Here is a 14,647-nt window from a genome sequence, read left to right on the forward strand (position 1 = left end):
AGGTGGGCCTGAGAGCTGTCACTTGGGCCGACAATGGATATGCAATTCGTCGCTACGAACTGTTTGAGGGTAACTCGCCCATCACGGGCGAACTGACATGGCAATCAAAGTCGTCAAACCCGATGTAGATCGCTGGCGAATACCTTTGTGAAATGATTTTCGATCCAGTTCCGTGACGGACAACGCTGGAGGACATCCTGGGGCTTCAACAGTGCTGCCACAATGAACAATGAAGGGTATTATTGATCTTCTCAGGGCCGATATTAGACCACGACTTCTCACTTTCTGAGACTATTTCGCTTCCGAATCTTGTCACTCTATTTCCTACTCACCATGGGGGGTCTTCGAGTCTGCGAAACAGAGCCACGTACTTTTGCCCCTGGTTCCGTGTCACCTTCTTACTCTCCTCCGTCTCCGATGTCATCACCTTGACACACTCATCCGCGTCCTGCTCTTCCTCAGATACACGCTCGAAAGAAGGGTGGGCGTTGAAATGGCCGACCATCCACTGGTGCAGGGGTTCGACGTCGGTGATGGTATAGACAATGCCGCCTGGGCGCAACGCAAAGGCGTACTCGGAGTTGAGCGTCGTCGACACAATTCTGGCTTTGTGCTTGCGCGCCTTGAAGTGTGGATCGGGGAAACAGATGAAGATCTTGGAGAGCTGCGCCTTTTTGAAGAAGTTGGGGAGGAACTTCATGCTGTTAGCGCGCAGGCAGCTAATGTTCTGGTATAGGCCATCCTTCTGATTCTGCGCTCTGAGGGCTTTGATGCGCTCCTGGACGTATTCCGTTACCGAAGTGCGAATCTCTAGGCCTATCCAGAAGGGTTAGCAGGCAGACCAGCCAACAGCAAGCATGCCGGGTGTGTGTACCGAGAACGAGGGTCTCTGGCAGGATCGAGGACAATGCCACGAGTAGCCCGCCGAAGCCGCACCCAATGTCCACCACTTCGACGTCTTTCCTCAAACTACGGGTTTTTGGCTTCGAGACATCCAAGGCAGTTGCGTCGGAGGATGTCGCACCAGCCAAAGAGGGCCTGTCGTCTTCGGCGGCAAAGGCAGGGTAGTACTGCGTCCAGTTCATGGACTCTGGGCTCGCAGGGCTGCGGTCAAAAGAGTGCGCGGTAAGCAACCATGCGAGACCTGGAGAATCGAATGGCATGAGACTCAACTAGACTAATTGATGGTCCGAGAAGGGGTTCGCATGAGCGCGTTGGCGATAAAACTTCTTTCTGGGCAACTCCGCCACGCCCTCCTGATTACGCGCATTGCGATATTCCTCACGCTTGGTGCTCTTGTTTTTGGCTCTACCCATGATGTTCGGGCCGTCGGAGTTTTTGCTTTATGACATATGGTATTGAAACAGAGAAAGAAAGAAAGACCAGCCTAGCCAAGCAGTTTGCAGGCACACAAAGGTTCGGGACAGGGAGCCGTGCGATATGCACACACAAGGGAAGTGAAAGATTGGCCGCCTGAAAATACAAAAAAGTTGCGATCGACGCATGGCGGGGGAATTATGGCGGGACCTGCCGATTGGGCAGGCGGTAAAGAGTTGCATCGGAGCTTCGCTGAAGACAACTTTGACGGATCCCAAAGAACCTACCTAGGTAGGTAGGTACCCTAATGGGAGGTACCTTAGGAACAACCATGTCACTGCCGAACAGCTGGAGGGGCCACATTAAGGGGCGCCAAGGGGCCGAAGCTAGCACATTCGCTGAAAGGGACTACGAGGACGGTTTGGAGTATTTTGTAAATGCATTAAGAAAACACAGGCAGGCTCTCCAAGGTGAGGTAATGTGGCTGCCACTGTCCAAAGGAGAAAAGCGGTTGGTTTCGGTTTCAAGACATGACGGACACCCCAAGAGGCATGCACACGTGTGCCTCTATGAACTAAGGAGACTTATTGCAGCTGTGGTGCTCCCTTGCATCCTGCATCCGTCCATATCTGCCTGACAGAAGGGCACGAACGTAGGTAGAATAAGAAGCGGGCCAAAGTCTTGCAGACGTTCAAACCAAACACACAGTCCCTTGGAAAACACCCAACAACGCCAGGTAGCCAGCCCATTAGACACATCTCCATAGCTAACGTCTTCCGTGTGAGTATTTATTTGCATCTGCTAGTGGCCTCATGATCCAATCCTCATTCTTTGCCCGTAGTCCGTCCATTATACCTTAACAGACAGTCTCACGCCACCGGCGTGGTCAATGGTTCTTCTACGGATCGTCCCATTATTCAATAACCTGGGAAAGGCCCCCAAGCCCCCTCCTGCCACCAAGCACACACTTCCACGACTATCCGTCCGTACACTACCTACCTAGGTAGCTAGGTACCTTGCCGATATTCTCAACGATTCTCTCATAAGCAGTCATTCTACCCTCAACAGACACCGCAGTTTCCGTCATCACACACGCCGTTCTCACGTCCACTTAACCATTCTTACAGTGGGATAAACAATATTATCTCCTTCGAGTCGCATTTAGCCATTGCAGTCGCTCTCTCTCTCTCTCTCTCTCTCTCTCTCTCTCTCTCTCTCTCTCCTCTGTGTGTTTGTGTGCCTCCCTCGCACTTTTTCTTGTCACAGGGATCGAGCCAGCACTACTCCTTGAACCTTAGCGGAACGTACCAGGATCCCAAAAGGCTTCCGCTGCTCTCGCAGCCCCCTTCTTCATGGATATTCGCGCGCAACCAACATCGTGGTACGACACCATGATGACGTACTCGTTACTGTCATCCGCCTATCCTACTGTTGTCAGGTACATCTCCGGCGCCTTCGTAAGTTTTGCTCACTCCATCCTCCTCGATTTCTTGTCGCAGCCAGCACGCTTACAAGGTCCACCAAAGATCGCTCTGGGCTTTGTGTTCATCATACCCATCATCCTGCTCATTGCAGTGGACTTTGGCATCTACATTTACAGGATATGTTGGAGTCGCCCCTGGAACCGATATCAGAACCAGCCATCGCACCCGCATGAGCAGCGGTTGCAGCAACTGCAACTGCACAAGCTCCCGCCAGAAGTCGTGGAAGGGACACCGATCGTGACCTCGACGGCGACAGGCGCTGTGCGGAAACGTATACAGCATCTAAGCAAGTCTGGGGATGGTAACGACGTGTCGTCCGGGTAAACGGGGCGCGTGCGACGTTACGATGAAGGGACGAGAGCTGTGCTTCGAGCGTGCGGGTTTTCTCTAAGCTGATGAACATGCTTGTTCTGGTTGCCTCGGCAAAGTGTTCCTCGATGATCTGCTTTCGTATCGGATTCCTGTGCGTGATCTACTCTACTTAGGCTTAGTGACAGCGGCTGCTTTTAGAGAATACCAAAAGGTGTTGTTGAGCTAAACCAGGCACGGCTAACGGAGAAATGACTTCCTTTTCCCAAGGGGCCCCTGTTCATGATTGAGCTGAGACGTACACTACTTGTAGCTGCCTCGCAGCTACTTTGGAATTCAGAGAGAGTCACTGATAATCGATTACTTTCAGAGGAATAAAAGCTTGATCAAGTAGGCTTCCCGACCACCTGTTTAGCACCAAAGAGGCTTGTTGGCTGGGTGGTCGGATGGCTCCCGTTTGTCTCCCGTCTCTGACCGGTGCAAACCAGGCGCGTGCATCCCGCAGCCCAGATAACGATAACGATTTACCTTCTGTGGGGAATAACTAACAGCGCCTCGACATCAACTCTAACGTTGACAACACCATCATCATTCTTATACGCCAAGCCACCCTTCCGACTAGTTCCTCCAGCATTTCCGTAGCAGGCTTACTACAAGTGAACAGAGATTGTTTGCTTTGGTTCATATATCAATATGCCTCAAGACCCAAACCTCTACGGTCAACCGCCGCCCAAAAAGCGCAAGGCCAGCAGCGCTGCGCTCAGCAGCTCCCTCGACTTCACAGCCCAGCTCACATCCCTAATGTCCGCATCGTCTACCACACCCTCCACGCCCGCCCGACCGCGACCCTCGAAAACAAAAGACAGTATATTTGGTAGCGCAAGACGCAAACGTCGCGATGGCGACAACGACGCCGGCAGCGGGCAAAACAAAGTTGGCAGCGGCTTAACAGATGCATCCAACAAGCTCAACCTTCGAGAACCCCTCGGCACGGAAGAAGATTCCTCCAATCTCGCCCAAGCACGACGCAAGATGGAGGAAAAGGCACGCCTTTATGCTGCTATGAAGCGTGGTGACTATGTCCCTAAGGAAAACGAGGCTGCTCCCCTCATTGACTTTGACCGAAAATGGGCCGAGTCGGAAGCGGGCAAGGACTGGAACGACGAAACGAGCTCTGGGTCCGACGACGGAGCTGATCAGGACGAGGACGGTGACAAGGAAGTCATAGAATACGAAGATGAATTTGGCCGTCTTCGCCGCGGCACACGAGCAGACAAAGAACGCCTCGAGCGCCAGCGCCGTCGCGGCCTCCTCGGTGCCGAGGAGCTTGAGCGCATGTCCGCTCGCCCCGCTGCTCCTTCGAAGCTCCTTTACGGCGACGCCATTCAGACCATGGCCTTTAATCCCGAGGACCCGGACAGAATGGAAGAGCTGGCACGCAAGCGCGATCGCAGCGCCACGCCGCCTGAGGCCAGTCACTACGACGCTGACAGCGAGATTCGCACAAAGGGTACAGGCTTCTACAAATTCAGCAAAGACGAGGAGACGCGGCAAAAGGAGTTTCAGAATCTCGAACAGGAGAGGATTCAGACGGAGGCTGCGAGGAAGGAGCGGGAGGAGATTAGGGAGGCGAGGCGCAGGGAGATTGAGCAGCGACGAAAGGACGTCGAGGTGAGGAGGGCTAAAAAGCTGGCCGACAGCTTCTTGGACGGTCTGGCAGCCGATATGGGCAGCAACACTGAATCAAGGTAACAAAAAGGCATGTCGTCGATTCATAGAGCATGGTCATTATCAATGGTGATGATCAACTGCAGCTTTATTTTCCCGTTCTTCAGAAACTAATACTAACATGGGTTGACGTGCAAGACTAATCCAAACCTGCAACATCAAACAAAGTCTTTTCAAATAGTATTTGACCAACCTTGGAGGTGACTGGAACAGCGTCCTCCCCCGTCATCACACATCAAAGAGAGGCCTCCTTCCAAGGACGGGGGAGTTGTTTGCCCGCCCATAGATATCCGCTAGGTATATACAATCGCCTGCCCACTGTGCCACAAATAAATACGCCCATGATGCTCAGCCAGACCGGAATAACGCCTATAAAACATGTTGAACACAACCCATTTCGCCGATAAAATAGAGTGTGCAGGTGATAGGATGGGAGAATGAGCGAGGGGGTACATTAGTCATATGGTAAAATCCGGGTTTTTGTTGTAGCCATGATAATTTTGTCGCCAGAGATTTCCGCGCTAGGTAAACCACCATATGCACCCGCAATCGCTCAACTGACTAGTCCTGGCCGGCCGGTCTCGGGGAGACACCATAAGACTGTCTTCATGGATCCAACGCTTTGTTGAGTCGGCAATCGCCACAGTTTGCCGGTTTTCTATGATTGTGACTTCAATCGGCTGGCCCTCGTCCGTCAGAACAGGGACAGTGGTCACGCCGTCCTCGCAGACTTCGACTTGTCGACAAACGGCATTTTTTGTCCCATCAAGTGATACGCGACGCTCTTCAAACTTGATTACCTGAGAGTATGGTGGCGGTGGTATCCATGGAGGCCGATCATTGGGAATCGAGGTTGATTGAGGCGCCCCAGTCTGTAAGCCATGACGGACCAAGAACTGTGTCGAGGTTGTTGGTGGAAAGGTTGCAGACGGGGTGGCGCGCGTGGTCGAGGTCGGCTTATGATAGCTGTTGTTCTGCGCCGGATAGACAAATACTTCAAGAAGGGTGCCAGGCCACGTACAGATCCATGGCCTGTCGCCTGCCTGTGCTCCTTTCACGCCTTTTCTGCTGTAATCTCCCAGTTGGGGCGACGAGCCACCCCACCCTCGCTTGGATTGTGGCTGCTGCTTCTTCGGTGTGCTGACGCCAGGAAACCTATCCTCCGCCACGATAACTGTCTTGTTGTACGTCATCTGAGCAAACCAAGCGGCGCCCCGGCTTGGTTCGGAGGTATCATTCACCAGCCGCATCTTCAGCGGATCTATGATCAAAGGTGGCTGAGTGCCCCATGAGAACATGTTGACTCGCGAGTCGTCATAGGGGTCGCTGTCGTTGAAAGTGGTAAGTTTCAAGGTGTAGTCGGATATGGGTAGTTCGTTGGCGATCCGGGAAACGCCCATGACGTAGCTAGTAAAGGGAATATTGCAGGTCCAGGCTTGCGATTGTGTGGTGTCATTGAAACAGGTGTTTGGTGCTTGGCTCGCAATAAGGGGCGGCAGACCGAATATGCCAATATCCATCGGTGGAAGGTCTGGCGGTAGTGTAGCTAGGGGTCTGATATCCACTGTTGCCGTCGGGATAACAAGGGGGATGGGCTCTTCATCTTGGTGTCTCCCAGGTGGTCTCCTGTGCTTGGCGAAGAAAGTGCCAATGACAGCACCCAAGATGATGCCCCTGAGCGACTTGTTAGCCTTGGAGAGAAACCTTGCAGTCCAAAGATCAGTACTCACATCATCACCAATCCGACTGCCAGTAAGCAAATAGCCCAGTAGGGGATCACACCAAACAATCGCATCTTTGCTCTTTTTTGCCACTTGCGGTCGGAATTGGCTTCACCCTTCTCAGCATAAACCTTGGCGGCAGTGTTGATTTCGTGATGGCTAGCGGTATCAGAGGTCAGTGTCCGAGATGACATCCGGGACGGCTGCAGGCGAAGGTCCTCTCGTGACTCGAATTCTGGGTTGCGAGTAGCAAGCCCTAGGCCACCGGCGCCGGGAATGGGTGCAACCGAGGCATTCGTGACAGGAATTGGATGCTGCTGTGATTGTTGTTGCTGTTGCTGCTGCTGCTGCGGCGGCGGCGGCGGCGGCGGCGACGACTGGTGGCGTTGATGCTGCTCGGGTTGTGGTGACTGCTGCCCTGGTACCGATTGTGGCTCGCCTGGTTGTTTCCTTGCGTACGCCTGCTCAGGATACCTGGTGTATGGTGGGAGCTCTTCCGTGTGTCCCAAAGGGCCGATCAAGTCGGCAATTTCTTCTCCTTCAGGACCGATTCGTCGATGGTAGCCGTCAGAACGCCCTGAGAAGCCCACGGGAATATTGTCGCCCTCATTCGTATCAACAGGCACGGTGTTCTGCGTGTAGAGAGTGTAGGGGTGCGTCGGCCCGCGGGGTCCTGCGTATGAGCGTTCAGACATGCGGGCAGTGGTCGATGTTGCCACACTGTTTGTCCGTTGCGGGTACATTTGGTACGGATGGGAGGGACCGGATGGCCCTTCGTAGGGACTCTCGGATCGAATAATGGGGGAATCGGTCGAAGTGCTGGAAACACGGGAGATGGGGGCGCCGTTTGGTTGAGAGGCGGAGCCATCGTGACGAAGAGCCAGAGGATCGTGGGAGCGCGGGGGTTTCGCGATGCTCGAAGGTCGGGCAGGTGTGACTCGCTGAGTGCCGGGGAAATCTCGTGACACAACCGCCGAGCCAGTCGAAGGGTTTGTGGTCGAGGTGATGGGTTGATGGGCAGCGGAGAGGTGGTCCGGACGGAAGCCATCTGAGATACCCATGGCTGCCAAGGCGTAGTCGTCATCATCGTCGGCCGTGAGCGAGGTTCTGGCAGACATTCGAACGGAAGCCCTCCGCTCGTTACCCGTCTTGCCCTGGAAATGATCCATGGCGATGTCGTTGTTATGGTCGCAAATCAACGACGAGCTGCGGCCGATCAGGAGTATGGTGGTACCAAATTTACAACATGGGCGTCGGCGGCTGACCCCAGAGGCCCAGATCCGGTCCCTCGGTGCCTCTCTTGTCGCCTGGAAGATTTGCCGCTTCGAGCCAGTCGTCGCCGTGTGAATGAAATTAGGGTGCCGCAGGACAATAGTCGTCGTATAAGGCGATGGAATTAAAATTGAAGAGTTTTGTCTGGTATTTGTTGCGTAGGAGCGAACTGATGAAATGAGTTGGCAGCGTGGAAAGGAAAGGCAAAGGTAAGGGAAAGGCGTATGGTAGGCTTAGGTGGTGGAGGAGAAGGAGGAATAGGCGTAGAACAGGGCGAAAAGTGGGAGTGGGAGTGCGGGTGCGGGAGGGTAATACCAGACAAGGTTGGACGATTCAGGAACAGTTTGGGTTTGGGGTCCGACACGAAGAGTCCAAACGTGCCATTGGTGGCATTAGGAAATGGGCCCCTCTTTTTCTCTTGTCTACCGGCTGCACTACCTGAATCACTCAGGTACCTACACTACTGTAGGTAAGTACGATAACGTACCTAGATAAGCAGATACGCTACTGAAGATCGGTACGTACCGATGGTCTTCCGGTACCTGCCTACCTAAAGTAGGCAGGTAGGCGGGCAGTTTAGCGTATATCAAAAAGAGAGCCAATCAATGCCTTTTGGGGGGTGGTAGAAGTACAATCCCTCGCTCTGGTGTGCAGACACTAGGACTAAGGACTTGTACTTTGTTTTAGGAGAGAAGAAGGTGGAACAAAGAACGGAGCCGAGAAGAAAAAAACGAAAGAAAGAAAAAAGATGGAGGGAGGAGGGAAGGGGAGAGGAAGGGGCCGCCAAGCTGTCCTTGGGTAGGTGCAGGGTGCCAGGTGCCCCCTGGTAGGTAGTGTGCAAGACTTCGGTCTCTGACCCGGGGCCGGGCAGAATCCTTGAGCCCAGGCATGTAAAGTGAAGTGAAGGCCGTGGGAGGAGAGGAGAGGGGAGGTACAAGATACAAGTATGTGTAGTCGCAGATGAAACATGTACCTCCCGTCCAGCTTGGTTGGAGACGAGGAACGTGTGTTCTTCCCCCCGATCTAGCATCAGCGTCAGCGAGATGCAAAAGGCGGCCGGCCGATGGGGTAAGCCAGGTAAGGTAGGTACCTGGGTAGGTACCTAGGTAGAGGCATGTAGCGCAGGGGGAGTTGCCACGCAGTGGCGGGCTCCGAAAGCTACAGAATGACCAGGCTATTTTTCTTTTCTTTTCTTTTTCTTTTTCGCGAGCTTAATGTAGTCAGTTTCGCTCTGTACTTTACTTGTATTGAGTAGTTACTCACACTCTGTGAATGATGCGGATGGATGGTGCGCAACCGCGACGTAAAGAAACGGAGGCGCGGACCGGAGGAAGCCCCTCTTCAAGAAGAATCAAGGAATGAGTGGATGCCTGTGTTGTGGGTTTCAACCCATGGCGACAAGCCAGGAGCCCCCGCCGTCTCCTCTCACTGAAGCTGTAGGGGCAGGCGTTCGTTGGTTCGTTTGTGTGTTTGAACGGTGGAGAGCGTAGCATTGGCCGGTTGCTACAGGGCTCATCTCGTTCTTCATGTGCACGTATCTGTATCTTCTCCCGAGGCACCACAACGTTAACCACCTATTCTTACACTACACACAGGTACAGGTGGACGGACCCACGTGCTGCTGACATCCCTTCTACCTAGGCAAAATTAGGTGGTTACAAGACACGCTGGACCTGGTTAACTTGAGAGGAAGAGTGTGCGGGTGGTCGATCATAAAACAATGGCCTTCTGTTCTCGTTCGTTCGTCATGATTCACGTAGCCGCTGGGACGGAGGGGCCAAGACACCGAACCGGCACCAGACAACTCAGCCTAGTTGAATCGCCGAGTTGTTCACATCGCACCTGATCTGCAAAGAGGGCCGTCAATCCCGATGTATATTGTTGGCATCTTCCCCATCACTACCGGCATCCTTATTCTTGTAGCGACTACACTACGGATACAACCTCGGCCTTGAGTAATTCTTGCTTCCCCTTCTCTCGTGCTTGCGCCGACCGTTGGCACACTACAAGTCCTTTGCCGGCGCTGTCACAGTGCAAAGTTTCAGACGTTTGGCAAACAGTGGGGTTCCCGCTTCAAGTAGCCATTGTGTTTCTTCGGCGCGGCTTCGGAAAGGCAGGCGAACGGCAAGCCGAGCGCTGCCAAGAAGCTTGAAGGACAGATAGATACTTACCTAGGTAGCCAGCTGGATAAACCGGAATGGGAGAGACGGATATCGAGGGATGGCCCTACCAAGGTACGTTGGTTGGTGTACCTACTCTCCGAATCCTCGAATCCTCGAATCCATTCCGTCCTGACAAGGAATGCGCCCACAGAAAAGGAGGTACGGACGGGAGAGCACCCAATCCCAGCCTCAGCCGGGCAAGACAACAGGACCAGTCACAGATCCCAGTTTGACTACCAGGCTACCAGCACACGAGCTTCACCCTAGCATCCGGGGTCTTCGCCAAGGAAACAACCATGTATGGACTAAGACCATTCACGACCCCACGAGGATTATCTACCACGTACATTGTACATCCCCCACCGGCATACCTACTGGCAAGACCGATCCTTATAATGGGGACGTGAGTGCTGCTGCTTGCTCTTGAACTTCTTTTCACACAGGAATACAACCAAGTAATACTGTACACTACGAGAGAGAACACACGCACACGCGCGCACACACACGTGTACGAGCACATAAACAGGTAGGTACCTTGCATTTATTACCTCCTACCTAGGTCGTGCAATACCACCAAGTACGAGTACGTCCTAACCTAGTGTACGGAGTACCGTGGAATTCGAGGTGTAGGTACCGGTAGATAGATTTCTACCTAGGTAAGTACCTGTTGAGCATCTCACGTACATCCTACATCCTACATCACATCACATCCCCTCTGTTAGAGTTCAACTTAACCCGAACCGAGTACCCTCAAACGGCAATCTTTCCCGGCCGCTTGCGTCGGGAGACTGTGCGGTAGGAAGCCTTCCGGGTCGCTGCATGTTGGTCGCTGATAACTGCTCTGCGCTCTCTTCGCCGCTGGGCAGTCTCTTGTTTTTCTTCCCGTCGTTTCCTCAAATTGGAGATTGCATTAATGCCACCAACGATGCTCCATCTTGCTTTCAGCAGGGGGTACAGTGGCCCTAGGTTTCTGGGCGCTCCCTTCTCCCAACTCCCCAAGACAGAGCCTCATGATACCAAAACCCTGGCTCTTCTGACCTCCTTGCCTTCCGGGACGGATCCCCCGGTCCTCCACGCCCTGGGTGCTTGTCAAATCGATCGGTTCGCCTTGGCATTTGCCATCGGCACATTCAGTGTGCGGCTCTGGCGGCCAACTGACAAGGCAGCCAGCTAGGCAGAAGCCAAGCAAACGCTGCGACGCATTCCTTTGTACACTAGGTAGGTACCAAGGTAAGTAGATGCAGTCAGTATACTGCAAGCAAGCAGCATAAGCCTTATATCAGTCCCGGCACCGCTAGCTGCCCCCTCAGCCCAGCAGCCCACCATCTATCCATCCATCCATCATCCAACCCTCACAGCCGAACCCAGTAGCTCTTGTAAGCAGCTGTGAACATACGGGCTGTGACCGCCAGCAGCCAGCACCATAAACACCCGCCTGCTGGCTGAACGAGCGGCTGGATTCTCGGGCATGCCAAGTCATGACATCCTCCGTGCCTATCCACTCAATTTCGGTGTGACCCTCCCTAGCATCTAGTGACTGAAAGCCGAGGAGCAGGCGACAAAGGACGGGCGCGCCCCCTTCCAGTCACTCTGCCTGGCGGAATTCTTCCAATCCAGAAGGCAATACAAGATCGCATCGGCTACGGCCACCGCGCGTACACTCTTCATTCTCTTGTTCAAGCGATTGGAAGTGGACGAGATGGTTGCCACGGTCTCTCTTGTATGGTCGCAGGGCCTCGAACTACTGCACGTCAAGACAAGATGTGTTGCCGACTGGCTGTCGCTCCCACGTTGAACAGCCCCGTTTTCATCTAGTCATCCCCCCTACCTATTGCCAGCAACGAGATGTGAGTGAATCGCCGCCCTTTTGGTTCCAGGGGTGCTTGGAATTATGGATTCCGTTGGCTGTCCCTTGAGCATTTTCTTCTGCACTTGCAGCCTTGTTTTCTGTCCCACATACTCGGGTCTCGTGGTCCCCGAAGATGGTGGATGGCAATTGGTGACTATGGTCTGCCGCGGAGCGCTGGATTGGGTTACTGCTCGTGTAGATGCATGCTGCTCGACACTGGCCGATGTTTCATCACTGGCTCTGCGAGTTGCGGGCTTCTCTGATAGACTATCACGCGAGCTATGATGCCCGTTCTGGTATTGCCTTTGTGTTACTCAAAGTGCAAGCCGATGTCTGCAGATACTCGATTTCCTTTCCTCTCTTATCAGGTTATCTCCCCCCCCTTGGCATTTCCTACGCTGCCTCCTGATATAGCATAGGTCGTGCAACTCGGCATAGGGTAGCTGCCAGACTCGATGCCTATGCTGTCCCAATAGACTTTGAGTTGTCTCAAAAGATCGGTTTGAAACACGGGTAGTGTAGGTATGTATGGTGGTCGGTACAGGCCTGCCATGGAAACAGGGCGGAAGGTGAGTGCTCAACGTCCCAGGTTTGCTGCTGGGGGGGTGTTGAACCCCGCATGCAAAGGCCGTAGCCTTGTTCACATCCCTCGCTTGACCATTATTGGTTCGATCTGGAGTAGGCAGCCCTTAAGCTTGGCGAGGTAGCGTTGTGAGGCACGGCGTCCCCTTGCTTTTGCACTTTGCATCATGCACATTGTGCTGCATAGGCCACTGCTTTGCCCAAGCCCCAAGGATAAGACGAGGCGAGCAACGTCGACCACAGATGTGGTCATTCACGGCTGCGCTCGACCGTTCCACCTGCAGTGCAGAGTGCGACAAGTATATGATCAAGGTCCATCCCAGCGACCTGCTGCCCAGTGCTCGCCGGCTGCTTGTTTACTACTTCTTGCTTCATCTCTTCTTCGGTGACCAGCAAACTCAACCTGAGCTGCGAGGGGTCCGAGCTTGGCCTCCAATTCCTTCCTTCTGCCGTGTCGTACCGAGTTGCCCCCTTTCGTCCCTTCCTTCCCCCCTCTCTCTCTCCCCCTCTGCACCTTGCATCTACCGCCGCTGCTTGCTTTGCATAGCCCGTCCAGCCTAAACCATATACAGCCTGCCGGTGTCCAATTGCAGCCATGGGCCACCATCGCCACATGGACGATGCTTCGTCCATCTCAAGCTACTCATCCGCTGGTTCTTCCCGTTCGTCCTCGAGGTCATCCTCGAGCTCGGGAAGTTCCAAGAAGTCAAGGTCGTCCCAGGTGTCCCATTCCAATATCAAGAGTGACCATTGGGCTGTCTCCCTCATGAAATATACTGCCGGAGCCCCTTTCGGCAAGCCAATGTCCCTGCGCAAGACCAAAGTCCGCGAGCTCCAGGGGGCCTGGGACTATGACGACGACGACGACGACAGTGCCAGCATCTACAGCAACGTCTCATACACCACGTACGCCTGGGTCAAACCGAAATGGGACGATAGCATCTCCGAGATCGCCTCCAGGTCCGATAGCCGGAGCAGCGGACGGCGTCGCAGAGGGCCGAATGCACATGGCCGGCCTCGCTTCACCGCGCCCCCGCACACGCACCAGCACCCACCCCCGTTCAACCATCCACCGCCGCCACCTCCGCACTTCATGACGCCTCCGGGTGCTCCCGTGTACGACGAGGGCCCCGGCTTCTTCGACTTGAACCCCGGATTCTATCCGCCGCCTCCACCGCCTCCCCCTGCTGATAGCGGCGGGGCCCCGGCTTTCTTCGACCTGAGTGGTGGTGGTGGCGGCGGCAATCACCCAGGAAAGTACGATGACTGGGAGTAGACAGACCGTCTTTGAATATTGTCGATACCGTACCCAATCGGGTGTTGATTTCCTTTTGCTTGTATTTTATTTTATTTTGTCTTCTTTTTAGGTTTGGCGTTTGAACCACCAAAATACTACTCAAAGCCCCTCCCCCCGATTAGTACCCAGGACACCGAAGGGAAACACAGAACCTTCAAGGAGGCGGAGGGGGTTGGAGGGTGAAGGATTTGATGACTTATAATATCTGATTCAATGCTTATTCCAACGATATGTTCACATGGAAATACCTCTCTGTACCAACCAAATTTGATACTCCTAGGTTGCCATCGTTGTGGACCTAGTAGCGACATGACAACATGATTTGATGTGACGCCATCTCGGGTTGTTGGCAAGAGGGACTCATCTCAATAAGATTTTGAAAAGGAAAAACAAGCTTCAAACCCTCCGGGGCTTGCTCTGCGTCATCCGGAGAAGCCGCTGTAACTAGCAGCTCGCGGCCGTGGCTGAGCTTGGTCCCAGCCAAGGATTGGCCTCACGCATCACAGCCCCATACACTATGGATCCTTGACTGTGCATCTTCAATATGCGTAGCTTTTTGTAGTCACCACATCATTGGTCTCAAAGTGTGCATCTCGTACGCATGCGCTCAGGATTGGCACGAAAACCGACATTTTCTTGCAAGAGCCCTAGCGTGTCATTTGCTCGCCCAAAAAGGGTTTAGTACTTCTTTTCATCCACTCATATGGCCATTCACTTATGGGTTACACATGGTCGTTGATATGCAGTCATCCTGAGCCACAGCTACCGCGGCTGTGTTGCTCCCCACCAATGTATTGCAGCCCACAGAAAGTATCGCATTCTTCCACTTGCTCGTTTGTCACGGGGGATTCCAGAGCTCTACCGGTAAACTCGCGATTTACCATCCCGAATAGGGGCTCGTAAATCATTTAGCTGGGTTGGGGGCC

At 53.8% G+C, this 14,647-nt stretch overlaps 6 protein-coding genes across 6 annotated transcripts; 4 read left to right on the top strand and 2 right to left on the bottom strand.

Annotated features, from left to right (window-relative positions):
- Window positions 1–162: 162 nt before the first annotated feature.
- LY79DRAFT_213072 (putative methyltransferase-domain-containing protein) lies at window positions 163–1,415 on the bottom strand. Its single transcript, XM_060551551.1, has 3 exons — window positions 1,174–1,415; window positions 875–1,104; window positions 163–816 (listed from the first exon to the last, which is right to left on the bottom strand). Exons 1-3 carry the CDS (start codon window positions 1,314–1,316, stop codon window positions 329–331), a joined length of 861 nt encoding a protein of 286 aa, XP_060414027.1. The 5' UTR covers window positions 1,317–1,415; the 3' UTR covers window positions 163–328.
- A 1,108-nt stretch (window positions 1,416–2,523) lies between these two features.
- Window positions 2,524–3,597, top strand: LY79DRAFT_554162 (uncharacterized protein). The gene is made up of 2 exons (XM_060557836.1): window positions 2,524–2,774; window positions 2,844–3,597. Exons 1-2 carry the CDS (start codon window positions 2,670–2,672, stop codon window positions 3,123–3,125), a joined length of 387 nt encoding a protein of 128 aa, XP_060414028.1. The 5' UTR covers window positions 2,524–2,669; the 3' UTR covers window positions 3,126–3,597.
- On the top strand, window positions 3,598–4,899 carry LY79DRAFT_554167 (uncharacterized protein). Its single transcript, XM_060557837.1, has one exon. It carries the CDS (start codon window positions 3,804–3,806, stop codon window positions 4,860–4,862), a length of 1,059 nt encoding a protein of 352 aa, XP_060414029.1. The 5' UTR covers window positions 3,598–3,803; the 3' UTR covers window positions 4,863–4,899.
- Window positions 4,900–5,359: 460 nt separating this feature from the next.
- Window positions 5,360–7,728, bottom strand: LY79DRAFT_515698 (uncharacterized protein; the record flags this gene model as incomplete). Its single annotated transcript, XM_060554739.1, has 2 exons — window positions 5,360–6,512; window positions 6,569–7,728. 2 exons carry the CDS (start codon window positions 7,726–7,728, stop codon window positions 5,360–5,362), a joined length of 2,313 nt encoding a protein of 770 aa, XP_060414030.1.
- A 4,130-nt stretch (window positions 7,729–11,858) lies between these two features.
- Window positions 11,859–12,509, top strand: LY79DRAFT_554171 (uncharacterized protein). Its single transcript, XM_060557838.1, has one exon. The coding sequence runs from the start codon at window positions 11,885–11,887 to the stop codon at window positions 12,125–12,127; it is 243 nt and encodes an 80-aa protein (XP_060414031.1). The 5' UTR covers window positions 11,859–11,884; the 3' UTR covers window positions 12,128–12,509.
- Window positions 12,510–12,622: 113 nt separating this feature from the next.
- On the top strand, window positions 12,623–14,058 carry LY79DRAFT_554172 (uncharacterized protein). The gene has a single exon (XM_060557839.1). The coding sequence runs from the start codon at window positions 13,020–13,022 to the stop codon at window positions 13,698–13,700; it is 681 nt and encodes a 226-aa protein (XP_060414032.1). The 5' UTR covers window positions 12,623–13,019; the 3' UTR covers window positions 13,701–14,058.
- Window positions 14,059–14,647: the final 589 nt, after the last annotated feature.

This window comes from Colletotrichum navitas (assembly GCF_030913465.1).
Source record: "Colletotrichum navitas strain CBS 125086 chromosome Unknown LY79scaffold_30, whole genome shotgun sequence".
Lineage (NCBI taxonomy): Eukaryota > Fungi > Ascomycota > Sordariomycetes > Glomerellales > Glomerellaceae > Colletotrichum > Colletotrichum navitas.

What these genes read in the sequence shown, in the direction of transcription:
- LY79DRAFT_554171 (XM_060557838.1), top strand. Translation starts at nt 11,885, where the DNA reads ATGGATTCCGTTGGCTGTCCCTTGAGCATTTTCTTCTGCACTTGCAGC.
- LY79DRAFT_554167 (XM_060557837.1), top strand. Translation starts at nt 3,804, where the DNA reads ATGCCTCAAGACCCAAACCTCTACGGTCAACCGCCGCCCAAAAAGCGC.
- LY79DRAFT_554162 (XM_060557836.1), top strand. Translation starts at nt 2,670, where the DNA reads ATGGATATTCGCGCGCAACCAACATCGTGGTACGACACCATGATGACG. An exon ending in GGTACATCTCCGGCGCCTTC is followed by an intron (nt 2,775 to 2,843) that starts GTAAGTTTTGCT and finishes GGTCCACCAAAG; the next exon opens with ATCGCTCTGGGCTTTGTGTT.
- LY79DRAFT_554172 (XM_060557839.1), top strand. Translation starts at nt 13,020, where the DNA reads ATGGGCCACCATCGCCACATGGACGATGCTTCGTCCATCTCAAGCTAC.
- LY79DRAFT_213072 (XM_060551551.1), bottom strand. Translation starts at nt 1,316, where the DNA reads ATGGGTAGAGCCAAAAACAAGAGCACCAAGCGTGAGGAATATCGCAAT. An exon ending in TCGGACCATCAATTAGTCTA is followed by an intron (nt 1,105 to 1,173) that starts GTTGAGTCTCAT and finishes TTTTGACCGCAG; the next exon opens with CCCTGCGAGCCCAGAGTCCA. An exon ending in GCCAGAGACCCTCGTTCTCG is followed by an intron (nt 817 to 874) that starts GTACACACACCC and finishes CCTTCTGGATAG; the next exon opens with GCCTAGAGATTCGCACTTCG.